Source organism: Phyllostomus hastatus, unplaced genomic scaffold (genome assembly GCF_019186645.2).
Source record: "Phyllostomus hastatus isolate PE091 unplaced genomic scaffold, TTU_PhHast_1.1 phas_contig_948, whole genome shotgun sequence".
Taxonomy (NCBI): Eukaryota; Metazoa; Chordata; class Mammalia; order Chiroptera; family Phyllostomidae; genus Phyllostomus; species Phyllostomus hastatus.
The window spans coordinates 10,308,335-10,325,103 of record NW_025333993.1 but is presented as its reverse complement, the minus strand read 5'-3'; the positions used below and the strand labels follow the sequence as shown (position 1 = coordinate 10,325,103).

At 57.8% G+C, this 16,769-nt stretch overlaps 1 protein-coding gene across 1 annotated transcript; it reads left to right on the top strand.

Moving 5' to 3' along the window:
• The first annotated feature begins 16,514 nt into the window (after positions 1-16,514).
• Positions 16,515-16,769, top strand: LOC123827898 (keratin-associated protein 21-1-like). The gene has a single exon (XM_045852344.1). The coding sequence runs from the start codon at positions 16,515-16,517 to the stop codon at positions 16,767-16,769; it is 255 nt and encodes an 84-aa protein (XP_045708300.1).

Genomic DNA, 16,769 nt, shown 5'->3' with positions numbered 1-16,769 from the left:
ATATTTCAATAAAGTTTTTAGTGAACCAGTCTCTGGTGTTTTATCATCATGGGTTGATAAATACCACTTAAAAATATCTGTTAGTTATTGAGCTTCTTCTGAGACATGGATTATGCTTGCTGTTTTTCTTTTCTTTTTATTATCTAAATACATTTTATTGATTAGGCTATTAGAGTTGTCCCATTTCCCCCCTCTGTTCCCTGCACCCCCTCCCACACACACCCCCGCCCTTCATTCAGGTCCGTGGGCTGTACATGTGAGATCTTCGGCTTCTCCATTTCCTACACTGTTCTTACCCTCCCCGTGTCTGTTTTCTACCTGCCATCTGTGCTTCTTATTCCCTGTACATTTCCTCCCATTCTCCCCCTCCCCTCCCTACTGATAACCCTCCCTGTGATCTCCATTTCTGTGATTCTGTTCCTGTTCTAGTTGTTTGCTTAGTTTGGTTTTTGTTTTTGTTTCATTTTAGGTTTGGCTGTTGATAGTTGTGAGTTGGTTGTCATTTTACTGTTCATATTTCTTACCGTCTTCTTTTTCTTAGTAAGTTCCTTTGACATTTCATTTAATAAGGGCTTGGTGATGAAGAACTCATTTAACTTGACCTTATCTGGGAAGCACTTTATCTGCCCTTCTATTCTAAATGATAGCTTTGCTGGGTAGAGTGATCTTGGATGTAGGTCCTTGCCTTTCATGACCTGGAATACTTCTTTCAGCTTCTTCTTGACTGTAAGGTTTCTTTTGAGAAATTAACTGACAGTCTTATGGGAACTCCTTTGTAGGTAACTCTCTCCTTTCCCCTTAGTGCTTTTAAGAGTCTGTCCTTATCTTTAATCTTGGGTAACTTAATGATGATGTGTCTTGGTGTGTTCCTCCTTGAGTCCAACTTCTTCGGGATTCTCTGAGCTTCTTGGACTTCCTGGAAGTCTATTTCCTCTGCCAGATTGGGGAAGTTCTCCTTCATTGTGTTTTCAATAAGTTTTCAGTTTTTTGCTCTTCCTCTTCTCCTTCTGGCATGCCTATGATTTGGATGTTGGAACATTTGAAGTTGTTCCAGAGGTTCCTAAGCCTCTCCTCATTTGTTTGAATTCTTGTTTCTTAATTCTGTTCTGATTGAATGTTTATTTCTTTCTTTGTTCCAAACCGTTTATTTGAGTCCCAGTTTCCTTCCTCTCACTGTTGGTTCCCTGTACACTTGCCTTTATTTAACTTTCATAGCCTTCACTTTTTTCTCTATTTTGTGACCATACTCAATCATTTCTGTGAGCACCCTGATTACCAGTGTTTTGAACTATGCATCTGATACGTTGGCTATGTCCTTGTCACTTAGTTGTACTTTTTTCTGGAGTTTTGATCTATCCCTTTATTTGGGCCATACTTCTTTGTCTCAGCACACCCATTATGTTGTAAGGGGCAGAGCTTTGGGCATTCACCAGGGCAGGGCAGCCCACAGGGCTGTGTTGTGGCGCTGTGTGGGGGGGAGGGGTCCGAGAGGGAACACTGCCACTTGCTCGGCTCTCCGCCGGCTCTCAGTCACTGCCCCAGCTGCCCACAGTCAAATTGGGCCCTTCTGCTGTTGGCTCCCGGGTGGGTGAGTCTGTGTGTTGTAGGACCCAGTGGGTCTCTCCAACAAACTCTCCTGTGAGGCTGGGAGTTTCTCCCACTGCCTCACCCCCCACAGGTGTTTTCAGTCCATTTTTGAGAGTTTATCTCCCTGAGCTGGAGCCCTGGGCTGTGTGGTCTGTCTTGCTGCCTGGTTGTTCCTCCCGGTTTATCTGCGCCCAAATGTGAGTCCATGTGGTCCGCCAGCGGCCGCCTTGCCAAGAGTCCTGTCCTCCCGCTGCCCGTCTCCGGCCCTCCCACCCATCTGGGTGAAAGTTTCTTCCTTAACTCCTTGGTTGTCGGACTTCCATACAGTTTGATTTTCTGTAAGTTCTGGTTGTTTTTCATTTTTAAATTGTTGTTGTCCTTCTTTCGGTTGTGCAAGGAGGCAAGTGTATCTGCCTACGCCTCCCTCTCGGCCAGAAGTTTCACTTCTGCTTGCTGTTTTTCTCAATATCCTACAAATTACTGGAAAGAGTGGTTAAGAACAGCACTGTTTTTCTGCAGCACCAACTGTATTTTTACTTCATCTATGGCTTTCTCTAAATTTATGGTCGTGTGGTAAGTTATCACGCATCAGATGTGTTCCCCTCAAATTTGAATATTTCCCTTCCCATCATTTCAGGCGCTAGTGCTTGGCTCGCAGCTGACAAGAATTGTAACTTTATTACCAATTGCACCATTATTAACGTGTAACATCCGGACTAGATAATGTTTTCAATTTGTACATTATTTTGGAGGACTTTTTGTCTTGTGTTTTGTTGTTGTTGTTGTTGTTGTTCTATTTTTCCTTTCTATTTGGCTTTTTTTTAATATATACTGTATTTACCTTTTTCATTTTGAAAGCAAGTGACCACTACTGACACCTACTGGCAGCACACTCCCAATGCGTAAAGTAATTATTTGCTGGAATTATTACTGATTGGACAAATACTACATTTGGAAGAGTGAAGTATGACGTCTTCGTCATTGTCACGAAGTTCTGGAAGTTATGTGCCCTTCAGTGTGTCAAATCGCTGGAAATTAGAGGCAGCACTCTCACAGAGAAACGTACACAAACACAGCACTTTAAATGGAATCTCAAGCTGTAGAGACAGCCAGCAGTTAAAAGCACATGAAGTTAATAGAAGCTGAGTTAGGTGACTCATGGGCTGGGCATCTTGGGCCCTAGTAGAGGACACTCAACTTCCCACAGTGTTGAGGCAGTGAAGGGTTTTTTATAATTTTATCGTTCGATTACAGTTGGCATTCGATGTTATCTCGTGTGAGTCTCAGATGTACCACACAGTGATTGGAAAGTCATATAACTGACACAGTGATTCTTTCGATAATTCAAGTACCCATCCGGCATCACACGTACGTTGGGGGATGTTTTTAAGTAGCAGAAACAAATCTCCCACCCCCAGTCTCCCTTCGCCCGCGGACGGAAGGAAGGCTTCGCCCTCCTTAGGGGGAAGGAGGAGGCATGGGGTGAGCCTTCGCCGCCTCGCCGTGAGTCTGTCGGCTGGTCTCTGGCCATGGGTTCATCCCCCGCATAACGCGAGAGGACGTGGTGGTAAAATGGGCTGTGGGTGTTTTCATCCCTCCAGGACAGGGCTTCGTCTCTGCGAATGGATAAAATGATCCGATTACAGTTGGATTTCCATGCAGGTTCACTGCAAGGAGGGTTCACCAGTCAGGCAGACTCAAGGGTTTCAGTCCCTGCGACAATCGCTTCCTACTCACCGGTCGGCTTGTGTTTTGTAGCCGGTCTGCAGGAACTCGCCAGCGCTGGCCCCTGACAAACGAGTCTGATCCCAGCGCCCCGACTGAGCCCAACCCGTGACCCGCCTCCCCGCTGAGGAGCCCGACTTCGGATCCGAGAGGTTCATCAGGGCGGTCAAGGCTCTCCCAGGAGGCTTCGGGAGATCTGGCTGCCTGGGAGATTCCGGATCCTTCCGTCGGTCCTCTGCGAGCCCAGGAGCATTAGCTATGCAAGGAGTGCTTCTTGTCAACACATTGCTGGAGCCAGGCCCTGTGCCCATTATATTCCGGAAAATGTAACTGCCCAGCCCACTTCCTGTGTGCGTCCACTGAGCAGCATCCGAGGTCACCTGTGCAGGCCTCCCACTGGGTCCCCCCGACCCCCCCACCTGTGCTTCTCTGGCAACCACAGCCTGCCCCACCCTTGTCACAACCGGCTTCCCCTCCGATGCACCGGTGGGCTAAAGGCTGTGTTTTCTTTGCAACTAGATGTCTTTGATTAATGCGTGAAGTTCGTCACCTCTCTGTTATTTTTAACCCCATGAACTAACCATCCGAACTACTTTGCCTTCTGTTTTGTTTGTTTGATTTCCTCCCCAGCACGTCCTGACGTAGAAGCCTCGAACGCTGGAACCAAGGTCCTCACTCCACCTCAGCACCTGGCCGCCCGCCCGCCCGCCCTCCCCGCAGACACGGATGGTCTGCACGTCAACGGTGCAAAAGAGCCCAAGCGAGCGGCCCCAGCAACGCAGGCCGTGGTTCATTCCGAGGTTTCTTTAGCTCTTTGCTGTCAACCACAGAACAGATCGGTCTGAAGTCCACAGTACTGGGGTATTCTGAATGCTATCCTCATATTCTTAACAATAATCTGTAACAGCCCTGGCTGGTGCGGCTCAGTGGACTGAGCGCAGGCCTGTGAACCAAAACCCGGTTCGATTCCCCATCCGGGCACAGACCTGGGCTGCGGGCCAGGTCCCCAGCAGGGGGCGCAGGAGAGGCAACCACCCATGGATGTTTCTCTCTCTTTCTCCCTCCCTTCCTCTCTCTAAAAATAAATAAATAAAACCTTTAAAAAAATAAAGTAATCTATAACAGGCACAGCGATTTTCACAGGATTCTACTGCTGTAGGAGCGGATGCTATAAGGCACGGGGCTTCCCGCCCACCACAACACAGATTCCTCGGTCCCCCGCGCCCCTCCCGAAACATGACCTAGGACTCAGCGGGACAGCTCGGTCGTCCAGGCTGAGCGAGGGAAGCGAAACTGGCACGGGGTTTCTGGGCGTGATGCTCATGCTGTTTTAACAGGGAGCTCTCTAGCAAGTATCCTTGGGTGGGTGCAAAGCGGTGGATCACAGTTTTCTCCGGCCACGGCGGGACTGCATTTACCAACGTGTCCCCTGTCGCCACGCCTCCAGCTGCTGTCGAGGACTCTGACAAGAGCATCTTCTGCCGTCGATCCTTGCAGTGACGGGAGAATAAGGCCTGGCTGCACGGCGTCTGCGTTCACACACCGCAGGCCACGCCCCGTGCCCTCGTCCTCGACTGCACCCCGCGGTGTGTTCTGCGCACGCGCGGAAGGCTGTCTCCTCGGACCTCGGGGCCAGGCGGGACCCCATCGGGGAAGGAGGTGTCCTTTTGTCCTGCGGACACTTGTCGTACCATTAATGTCGGTGACAGCTGCCAGGGAGTACGCAGCAAAAGTCAGGAATCATTCCTAGAAAGAAAAAAAAAGACTTCGGAATGCACAATACATGTAATAATTATAACTCTCCCTGAGGATCAGATACCAAATGATGATAAAAGTGCCGCCCAGAGGCACTTATCTCAGTAGCTCCTACAATAAGGAAAACAAGAATGAAACACAACCTACGTGTACAGCGGAGGAACAGTCAAACGAAGTGCTCGGGCAACACCAAACCCTTTGCCGTAATGAAACACGGTGTTCAGCATCAGGCCTTGTACTGCCGCGGGAAATCCCCGGTGGTCCGAGGCCGCACAGAAAAATTACTACGTGATTTCAGTGATCTAAGCCACATAAAGTGTCACAAGTAAATGATGGGGACGGGGCTTAGTCACAGCGCCCACCTGACAGGGTTGTCACCCGGGCACAAAGGACAGGACAGTGAAGGGGTCGGCAGGGTGGCCCCTGCAGCCCTGACGCCCACCAAGCGCTGAACGGGTGCGAGTGCTCTCCAGAAAGACACGCGGGACCCAGGGCATCAGCAAGGTGGCGCGTCGTGGAGGCCTCGGGCCACGGAGGACACGCCCCACGTGCCAGGTGAAGGGCGTCTTCCGCGGCCCAGGCTGCCCACGCGCCCCTGAGCCGCAGGGGGGCGCGCCGAGAGGGAACCTGGGCTGGAGGCCCCGTCCGCAGGCGGCTGAGCCGCGGAGTCACTGTGGCCCTCGGGGTCTGGGCTGCCGGCCCGGGACCCGCGCGCAGACCGGTGAGCTGTCACAGACGGATGGAGAAGGGACACCTCTGATGAGCCCCGACGTCCGCCCTGCACCCCAAGGGAACAGGACACGAGGGAACCACGACGGCTTTGCGTTCGGTCATTCTCACGCCCACTCCCTCGACAAATGTCTGTTATGCGTGGCGTCCGAGGTTGGTCTTCAGTTTTGGAGGAACTTGGGCTGTCTTACACCAACCGATGCAGAGCCGGGGTGGGGGGACAAAGCCCCACCCCGCCCCACCCCCACCTAAAGGGGCCCCCCCTGGGCGCCCTGCGGACCCCTGGGCTCCTCCGGGGTGAGGAGAGCCAGACCTCAGCCGCCCGCTTGCACCTGCCCCGCTGCCTGCACAGGCTGTCCTCTCGCCTCGCTCCCCCTCCCCCAAGGCCCCGTGGGCAAGCCCCGCTCCAGGCCCCACTCCGCGGGAGGCTGTCCTCGGACAGGGCGGAGGCGAGCCCGAGGGGGAAACCGAGGTGCGGCGCAGATGCCCACCCGGGTCCGCGATGCGGGCCGTGGCGACTCCAGCGCGGAGCACCGAAGGGCGCTGGGGGTGCTCGGGGCAGAAGGGACACACGGAAGGGGTCCGGACGGGCGGGGCCGGCCACAGCAGGTGCCCCGGATTCCACCGAGGAGCTCGCGTCCGACAGCGAACTGGGGAATGAGACTCCAGGGACCGCGGTCCGTGGGCGCCGTCGGTCTGTCCCTGGGGCGTGGGTAGGGCGTGGTCTTCTGTCGGTTTACTGCTGGAGCATCTGGGCGTTGCGTGTCCACGTGCTGGGTCATCCGCGTGATGTTTGGGTTTGGGGAGGGTCCAGAGGATGGGGGACCTGAGGACGATGAAGACACAACACCGCGCGGAGACCCGGGGAGGCGGAGCCCTAGCAGGGCGCACGGGGGCGGGAAACGCGGAGGTGGGAGGGTCCGGGTGGGTGGGGTTAAGGGGCGGCCGCTGGAGAAGCCTCCGCGGGATCCTGTTTCCGGGGCTCGGGCAGCTGCCCCCCGAGACAGCGTCCCAGTACGCGTGGGGCAGGTTGGTAGCAGAGTTCATTGAACCTGACGATTCAGAAAGGCCTCTTGCAGGGCAGGGCCATGCACCTCGAGGCGCGTCTAGGGGGTGGACGGTGTCATCTACTCCGTCGTGACGAGCAGCCGCGGCCCTTGTGTGCGAAATGAAAACATTCACGTCCTAGAAAACAGGCTGGACACATTAAATTTCAGCTCCACCGTGACTCGAGATGTAACATGTGGTCATTTCAACATTGAGCCTCTCTCTCTGTCTCGGGATCATTTCGTTTTCCGCATGGAACGTTTTCCGGTTATTGTGGCTCATGAAGCGTCTGTTCCTCTCCCATCGCTTCCTCCTAGCGCCCTGGCTCCCCCCGCTTCTGTAACACACGCACACACACAGAGACCCACAGACCCACAGAGAGACGCCCACACGCAGACGGAGACTCACAAACACGCCCGGAGAGACCCACCTTCCCTGTCCGGCGCTCTCCCACGCCCCTCCTCAACCTGCAGACGCCACTTCTTCCAGGCAGCCTTCGGCCCTTCCACAATGTGTGGTCTATTCTACGCTGGTCCGGGAACAAAACATCACACTGCTGTCTGACTGTCTGACGCACCGACAGCGCCTTCCCAGGTGCTCTCTGACCCTGAGAGAAGACAGACCACGTCCGCCGCGAGCGTCTTCGTGTCCGTGGCGTCGGTCCGACGCGGCCTCAGCAGGAAGCCGTCCCGCCAACACTCGGGGCGTGGGACCGGGTGGGGCGACTGGGAGGCACTAATATCAATAAATATATTAAAAAATGAAAATGAAAAACATTTCTTACAATGTTACGAATAACTAACACAAAAATAGATGCCCAGGATGAAGATAAGTATAATTATTACATATTTGTCCAATAATTTTATTCTAGTCTATTTCTATTAATTTCTTTTCCAAGTACATTTTATTGATTATGCTATTACAGTTGTCCCATTCTTTTTCCCCCCTTTATTCCCCTCCGCCCTGCACCCCTCCCCCCACCAGCATTCCCCCACCTAGTGCACATCCGTGGGTCGTGCATGTGAGTTCTTTGGCTTCCCCATTTCCCATAGTGTTCTCACCCTCCCCCTGTCTATTTTGTACCGACCAGTTATGTCTCTTGTTCCCTGGACCTTTCCCCCCATTCTCCCCCTCCCCTCCCCACGGATAACCCTCCATGTGATCTCCATTCCTGTGATTCTATTCCTGTTCTACTAGTTTGCTTAGTTTGGTTTTGGTTTTTAGGTTCTTTGGTTGATAGTTGTGAGTGTGTTGTCATTTTGCCGTTCATAGTGTTGATCTCCTTTTCCTAGATGAGTCCCTTTAACATGTCACGTGTAGTGGTGGAGTTCCTTCTTGCAAACAGCTTCCCCTCCGGAGGCTGCCGCACCCCCAGGCTCGGCTGGAATTCGTCACGGGAGCCTGTCAGCCTGCCGTGACCTCCAGTGCCCTCGGTCACAAGGAAGCTCCTTCTGGCACAAAAATGCGGTGTTTTCACCTGAGAAGCAGGACGTGTGTGACATCAGACACTTAGGCACATTATTTGTTTACTAACATAACGTAAAACCCATAACATAGCTTTTTATGCATGTCACCAAATGCTGTGCCCGCGCCAGCTCGTCTCTCTGTTGGCACAGCCGTGACGGCTGATCACGGGCACGTCAGACACGCGGAGTATCACTGCTCTGCCGGCCCCGGAGTTGTTACACCCCACCCTCCCCCCTCTCAGGGTCCAGGCCTGTGTGGGGACGGACCTTTATCAGGCACTCTGCTGTGTCTCATCTCACTGCCGTGTCACAGAACCCTGAGAGACAGACACGCCCCACTCGGCATGCCCAACAGTGGGGGCGCCAAGAGGTCGAGCAGCCGGTCCCGAGTCACACAAACAGAGGGCGATGGTTCAAAGTCAAGTCCACCCGGCTGTGTGTGGTCCTGGATTCACTTTCCTTCATTTTGTTCCATGTTCCCACCACCACAGATGGCCCTTCCTCCTCCCCGAAACGTGAAGAAGTGACACAGTTGGGATCCCCCCAGCAGACTTCCTCGGACCTGCTGGGATCACAGCGTATCTTGGAACTTACTCCACCAACCACTTGGGAAGAGTCAGACTGGGGCAGCTGCCAGATAGTCTTCTTAATTCACCCACAATCACCTTCCAACGAGGGCACATCCTCTGGGCATGCGTAAACACCAGGCTGAGCAGCTTCGCAGCCGCGAGACACCGTGGTTTTGCAGCCTTCCGCCGATGAGTCGGAGCACGGCGCCCAGAGGACCCAGGAGGAAGAGACTGAGTGTGGCCGTGGAGCAGCTCAGCGTCACGGACGCAGGAGAGCCGGCCCCACGGATGAGACCCGGCGGCCCGGAGCCGGGGGGACGGGGAGAAGGGAGCTGCCAGTTCGGACAGAGGCCTTGGCCTTGCCGTGACTGAATGAGATGGGAAGTGTATCACGACTAGAGCTGATTCACGCCAACCACCCATGGTGCCGCACAGGATCCGGTGGAAAACACCCACGTGGAAATCCACGCCCGCCCACGTGTCGGTGTTTTAGCTGCTGCACCGTCATCATCGTCATGGTCGTGGGCGCAGGGTGGGGCAAAGGTGGGTTTACGGCGGTGCGTCCTCAAAGCAGTTCGTGCTGGTGTGATTACGTACTAAGTATTGTATTGTTTCCTACTGGACAACTGCAAACCTGCTTCTGTCACCCCCTGTATACAGTTTCTCTCTGTATAATTTTATTGTATAGTACACACCATATATATATATGATTTTATTAGTTAAGTAATTTATCCATTTAGAAGCCAGACCTCTGTTGTAAAAATTTCGCTGCCAAAAGTACAGAAACAAACAAGGCAAGACAGGACATTTAAGGAATTCAGGACTATGTATGTGTGTGTGTGTGTGTGTGTGTGTGTGTGTGTGTGTGTATCCAGAAAGCCCCCGTGGCCTCGCCTCTCCGCGCCTGTCCATGCGCAGTTCTCTCCCCCGGAGCGGCCCCCCTCGCTCTCACCTGGCTCCCTCGTCGTCGCCCTGACAACCAAGCCATCCCCTCTCCCGGGATGAGTCGCCCCCGACGTGCCCGTGAGGCCTGGGGGTCACGGCCTCAGAGCGCTTCCCTGCAGCGCGGCCCGCCTGTCTCGGACTCGGACTCGCGAGGCTGGGAGCCCTTTGGGGACAGGGGTTATGCCTGACTTCCCTCTGGGGGACGGGCCCGGTTCATCCAGGGTGTGTGAGCTGATGAATTAACACACCCTGGGGGGTCGGCCTGCCTGGGATAAACAGCTGGAAAGCCTGCGGAAGCTGAGGGCGGGGCCCTCAGGGGACAACTGAGAGGCCGCTGGGCCTGCTGACGGCCGGGTGGACAGGGTGGCGGGCAGACAGGAAGGCCCTGCTCCGGGGCTGTGGGGGCCCGGCTGGAACCAGCCGGTGACTCGGTCCCCGGGTGGCAGGCGGGGGCGGGGGCACCAACACGGACGTGGGAGCGGCCCACAGACGGGGACACCCGAGAAGCCGCATCACTGTCAGCAGACACTGGGCAGGAAAACCGGATACAACGGCTGTTGGCAGAGAAAGGGAACTTGGAAACGGCACCAGACACCGCTGCTGGGGCCGTGCCGAGAAGGAACTCCCGTGCCGCCGATGAGACTGGGTCCCGTGCGAGGAGACGGGGCCAGCGAGCCCAGCGCCCCGGCCTCCCGGGGAAGACGGCCTTCCGGACGGTGTGAGGAGCCCCGCGCAGCGGGACCGCGCCGTCGGGGCAGGCGAGCCACAGAAGCCGAGGACGGCCGCGGTCGCAAGTGCCGAACGCCACACCACAAAGAGGACAGACGGGACGGTCAAGGGGACGGGTGGCCGAGCGTGGCGGTGACTCGCGTGAGAACACCCTGGGGTGACAGTGACAGTGGCAGCAGGAGACGGGCCGGAATGGACTGGAGAGGGAACGGGAGGCACCAGAGAAAACTACTTAAGCCTCAGGTGTGGAAGGAACGGAGAAGAAGCCAGCTGAGATTGGCTGGGCGTTTAGTCGGCCTTTCTCGTATCAGAAGACGCGAGCGTGTTTACAGGTAAAAGGGAACGTGTCTCTGGAAGAAGAAGCTGAAAAGGCAGGAGGCAGAGGGGCCATCCATCCGGCAAGGCGCTACGGAGACAGGGCCGCCGCCGAGGGGCAGGCGGGCTGCGGCTGCGGCTGCCCCGGGGACGAGACGCAGGGCCACGGGCAGGTGCAAGTGTCGGTGAGGGCGTGGGAAGGGAGTCGGTGGAGCCCCCCTGATGGGTTCTCCCCTCTCCGTGAAAGAAGGAGCCAGAGCTGGGGACAGAAACGGGCAGAGGCAGCAGGAGGCCGCGGACAAGAGGCCTGGGGGCGACGGTCAAGGGGAGGCGTCCCGGCGGGCCGGAGCACAGAGGAGGGGCCCCGCTGCTCGGCACGGGCCTCTCTGGCCTGCGCCCCTGGGTTCCTGCGGCCGTGGGGAGGGGGAAGACCTCGTGAAAGGCGTGTGGCTGCCAGAGCCCACGGGAGACCCGTGGACTCCCTCTGCACACGGGTACTTGAGTGTGAAGGTGACGCGATCAACAATGACAGGGCAACGCCTACGAACCTCGGCCCGCAGGGGACGTGAGGCCAAAACCTAACAGATGGACAGAGCTGGCCACGGAAGGCTCTGGACCGGTTGTGCAGAGGACGCAGTTGGGCGCCACGGAGGTGGGGAGGGCGGACGAGTAAGAGCGTGGGGCGCTGGTCCGTTTTCAGAAAAGGAGCGGCTTCTGGCACGGGCAGCGGGCGCCTGGGAGCCACGGGCGTCTGCAGAGCAGGCGTCTCCGAGGGACGCTCGGAGGAGTGCTGTGATGGGGAGCCTGCACGTTGTCCGAGTGATAAGTCCAGGCACTTGTGCAGGCGCAGAACGAACTTAGTGCCCAGTGCTGTGGTTTTCACACCAGTCCGTGCATGGAGCAGAGTCACGTCCGGGCCCCCAGGAAGCCCCTCGGGGAGCAGACCCGGCCCCCCACCACGCCGAGCCTCGGCCTTCTGCGCCGGTGCGGCAGGCGAGTGAGTGTCTGAGACAGCGCTGCCGTGCACCGCCGGCCGCTCCCAGACGTGTCCGACCCCCGGCGGGGAGAGAACTTCGGACGAGGGGGCAGTGGGACCCCTGCGCTGGGCTTGTTCTGCTGCTGGAGAATGTGAGGGTGCTCCCCGGACCGGCGAAGGGCGCGAGAGCCGGCACTGGCGGTCCGCGGGAACACAGGACATCTCTCCGGGACAGGGACGGGAGGGGGGACTGCCCGGCGCCCCTCTCCGGGCCGCGCCCTCACCTCGCGGCGTGCTGGCCGCCCCGCCAGCGCAGGGACTCCGGCTCCGGTCCACGCCCCTGGAACACCTGAGCCCCAGGTGTGCAGAAAGACAGAACGGGCCGAATATTTACAGGCAATTATGTATTAAAATAACTATTTTTAATATCCTCCTCTTGCTCTAAGAATTACATTCCATCACCATTGAAGACATCAATTATGTTATAATAGTGTATCAATAAATGCCAAATATTACACAACTTTAATAAAAATGTGAGCATTGTGTATGTTATTATTCAACTTGCTTTCTTTTACTTACAATGCAATCTGACTTTTTATTAAAAATAGTAGAAAGCTATTTCATTCTTTTCAAACGCGCAGAGCAGAGACACTCACAGGAGTTCTGTCAGAGGAGCGGGGTGCGGGACCCCCCTCCCGGCCGGTGGAACGGGACGAAACAGACGGAGAACCGCTGCGGGCGGGGCCACAGCAGGTGCTTCCAGGAGAGGAAGCCGCCCACGGGCCCGTGGGCGCCCTCCAGTCTACCAGGCTAGCTTCTGCCTGTGACGCTCTCGGGCCCGAGGACGGGCAGCACCGCGTCAACACTGTGCTGAACGGCGGAGACCGAATTCCAGAGAGCGGCTGCGGTTTCTGCGTCAGGAGGAGGAGAAACAAGCTGACGCAGGAAAGAGCTCTGACGGTCGCTGAGTGGCCCTCTGGTGCCCGCGTCACCGGAACCAAGACACTCGCGCGCAGCCAAGTGCACCGGGAGTAACACCTGCTCCCTGCAAGCGACGCGATCCCTGGAGGCTGCGCGAGGCCGGGCGACGCCGGGCGACGCCAGAGCTCCACCTGCCGGGGTGAGGAGACCCGCGGGGAGTCAGACCCCAGAGGGCGAACGCTTCCGTGGCTGGGCAAACCGGTGCGAATGGCTGCACGAGACCCACAAAGTTGGAGAAAGACCAAGAAAGACACAAGCAACTTGGCCACACGCCAAAAGCAACTTTCACGGGATTGGAAGAAAGATGACAAAGGCCACTTTCCAGCCAGCGGATCCTTGGCGCTGTGGGGCCGGCGCTAAAAGCCGCCAGACCGGCAAACACGCGGGAGGGCAGAGCTGTGACTCGGACACCGTCGGCGACAGGAAGCCGAGAACCGCGGACACTGGGCTGGACACGGTCGGCCTGGAAGGAGCTCCGATAACGTCTCCGAAAACACCGGTCTTGTCTCTGAGGAAGGTTCCATTCATCCATTCCACTCAGGGCTCATCCTTCAGGTCGGTGCCCCTTGACCCCGGTCTCCCGGCCTCTCCCTGCCCTCTCTGACCGCACCCTCACCCTCCCGCACCCCTGCACCCACACTCGGAGTCCAACACCCAGGGAAGGCTGCCCAGAGGACACGCTAACAGTGGACACGTGGGCGGGTGGGGGCGGGGGCTCCGAGGGAGGTGTCGGAGTGACCTGGGGACTGGCCGGGGAGTCTGGGGTGGGTGATGCCACCGACAGTGAGAGGGGACAGAGCACCCCAGGGTTCCATGCAGGGAGGACCCTCCAGACCTCAGATGCCCATGGTGGGGGGGGAGGGGAGAAGGGGGAGCGCCCCGAGAGGTGCTATTGGACGGGTCTGCGCCTCTTCTCAGCACCAGGAACGTGGGGCACGCGGGGTGGGTGCCCAGGGGAGACCTGCAGGGCCGGGGGTCGGTGTCGGGGAGACTAGTGCGGCGGGTGAGCGGCGTCTCTCTGGACGCGCTGCACAGACACGGAGGGAGGGGATGGTCCTGACACAGCGCCCCACCCAGGTGCCCTCCTGATGGGTGACACACCCCCCCGAGACCAGGACGACCCCCTCATGAGGCGCGTTCCTGCCGGCTGTGCCCAGACCCAGGCAGGGCCACCTGTTCCCAGGTGGTTTTCGGGGATCACCGAAAATCGTTCGGGAATGCACGTGAGCTCTGCCGCCCGATGGGGATGACGGTGGGGATGCGGGGCCCAGGAGAGCGCAGACCCGGGGACGCTCGTGCACCCGCATCTGGGGGGGGCAGGGGGGCGGGGGATGCAGCCCCGGGGGGTGTTTTGGTTTCAGAAACCTGGTCTTCGTGCGGGGCGTGAAAAGTCTCCAAAAACTGGAGTCAAAGTTTAACCACCCAGGTTAAACACATGTCGTGTTCCCAGGATCCCAGGAATCCTGAAGGAAACTGCCGTCTCGAGCAGAGGAAGGGCAGAGGAGGATGGGCAGACTGATTGCTGCTCTCGCAGAAATGGAAGCAATTTTTATAAATTAGGTGAGTGGGCGGTCCCATCCACAAACCTTCAGTCCGCTCCCAACAGAGGACGTTTCCTTGTGTGCCGTGAACAGGGACCTCAGAGTTTCATCTGCTTCTGACGCGTGCGGGGAGGGCGAAGCCACACTCGCCGCAAAGATCGGACGGTCCCTGCGCCATCGTTGCACACACGGGGTGCAGGGGGGACACGGAGGCCAGGCCGGGACTGCAGGGAAGTAGAGGGAAGGGCCTGGAACCTTCCCGGGAAAGAGACAAACTTCTCGCTTCAGGAGGCAGGATGGGAGAGAGCTGGTCCATCACACCAGAAGGGAATCGCTGTCTCCCCAGGGGGGGCGGGGGGGGGCCGGGGGGGGCGTGCATTTCAGGAAATGCCTCTGTGCCGAAACCTGTCGCCACGGCAGCTTGTCTGGGAGGAACCGCCTTCACCAGTTCGGCGTGAGGAGCAAAAGCACAGGTGTGGGCAGGCCACGGTGACCCCTGAGGACACACGGCCAAGTACAGTCCCCGCCCCCTCAGCCGGGGACAGGCCTGCAACTCAACTCGCCTCCAACGTCGAGGAAAAGATGTGACTTTTGTGGCTGTGCGCGGGGTTGGCGTCCGACACTCGAATGAGCAAGTGTGAACTCCAGTTAAAAAAACCGATTCCTTGTTTGGTACAGTTGTGCCTGCTGCGGTGTCAGGGGCCGACCTGCAGACCCGGCGGCCCAGGTCGAAGTTCACACCGAAGCCGTTTCCTCACGTCCCTCGGACGCCGTGGGTGTGATGTCGGGAGGTTCGGGGCGGGGGCCCCGGTCAGGCTGGGCTGAGACCCCGGGTCCCCTGGGGCTGTGGGGTGGTCACAGGCCGCTGCTCTGAGCCGCTCCTGCTGTGGTCGCCTACACCAGCTGCCTCCTGTCCTCCGCGGCCTCTGGTGAGAGGTGTCCTCTCGGAGGACCTGGGTGTCCCAGCGTGCCCGTCCGATGCAGGGAGGAGGGGGCCCAGTCCCGGGGGGTGGCCCCCAAAGGCAGACGGCCCTGGGTGACGGGGGGGGAGGGTGACAGGTGCCATCAGCCCTTCCTGACGGACCTGGCTGGTCAGCAACACGCCGAAGTGAGTTTCATCTCGGACCCACAGCCACGCCAGGAGTGACGGGAGACTCCGCCACACACGGGGACTTGGACCCGGTGATCTCCCGGGGGACGGGGTCCCCACAGGGAACAGCAAGCTCCCGGCCTCGGCAGGTGCTCAGCCCCCGGGGGTCAGAAGGGGGGCTCCAGGCCGCATCGCACAGAGGGGCCGACGCTGGACCTGGGCCGCGTGTCCGCTGGGAGACTTTTGGGGAGTTTCCTAACCTTTTAGTTCATCAGTTCTTATAAGTTAGCCGACTTTCACATTTTTATTCACGTCAAACAGATGAAATAACTGGGGAAATCTGTGACTGACAGAGTGTGCAACAGGGTTATTGTGGAATGTTCTGTCTGTGTCGGTTCTCGGGGCTGAGCTGAGCGACCACCCAGCGTTGATAAACATTCACCCAGGAGTGGCGCTGGGGGTGAGACACTTTGTGACGACAGCACCCCACTTCTGAGCACCGGGACTCGCAGGGGCTCCGTAACCTCAACACGCGGGGGCGTTCCCGTGCGGGGCAGCCCTGCGTGCCCATGACGCCGGCCACAGACTCGCCGGCAATGAGCGAGCCAGGCGGAGAGGTCGGCCGAGCCCGTTTTCACGGCCGCGTTCTGACAGAGGCTCCCCTGCCCTCCCCGGAGCCCAATGCCCAGAACCGAGCTTTGGACCCCCGCCCAGATGGGTGGGTGGTTCGGGAACTCTTCCTCTAGTTTTGCGACTGGCTCAAGACAATGCCCAGGTGACAAAAGACAGACACGGTCCCCAACGAAACCAGAGGCGGTGATGGTGGGTTCGTCCAGAGCAGATGCTGCAGCTCCTGGACGGACGCCAAGCCCTGTCACCGTCAGCCGACAGGCGCGACCGGCACGCACAGGGCTGTGGACAAGCATCTGTGCCATGAGTCACCAGATAAACAACATTTCCCGGCCCTCTGGTCCGTATATAAAGCTTCCAGGGTCACAGGGGACAGTCGACTTCAGAAGCACCTTCTGTAGCCACACCTAAACCTCACCCTCTGCCGACATGTGTTGCAACTACTACGGGAACTCCTGCGGCTGCGGCTACGGCTGTGGCTACGGAGGCCTGGGCTGCGGCTATGGCTGTGGCTACGGCTGTGGCTATGGCTCTGGCTATGGCTGTGGCTACGGCTGTGGCTATGGCTCTGGCTATGGCTGTGGCTACGGAGGCCTGGGCTGCGGCTATGGCTTGGGCTATGGCTATGGCTGCTGTACCTTCCGACCCTTTTGCTACCGAAGATGCTACTCCTTTTGCTGGTAG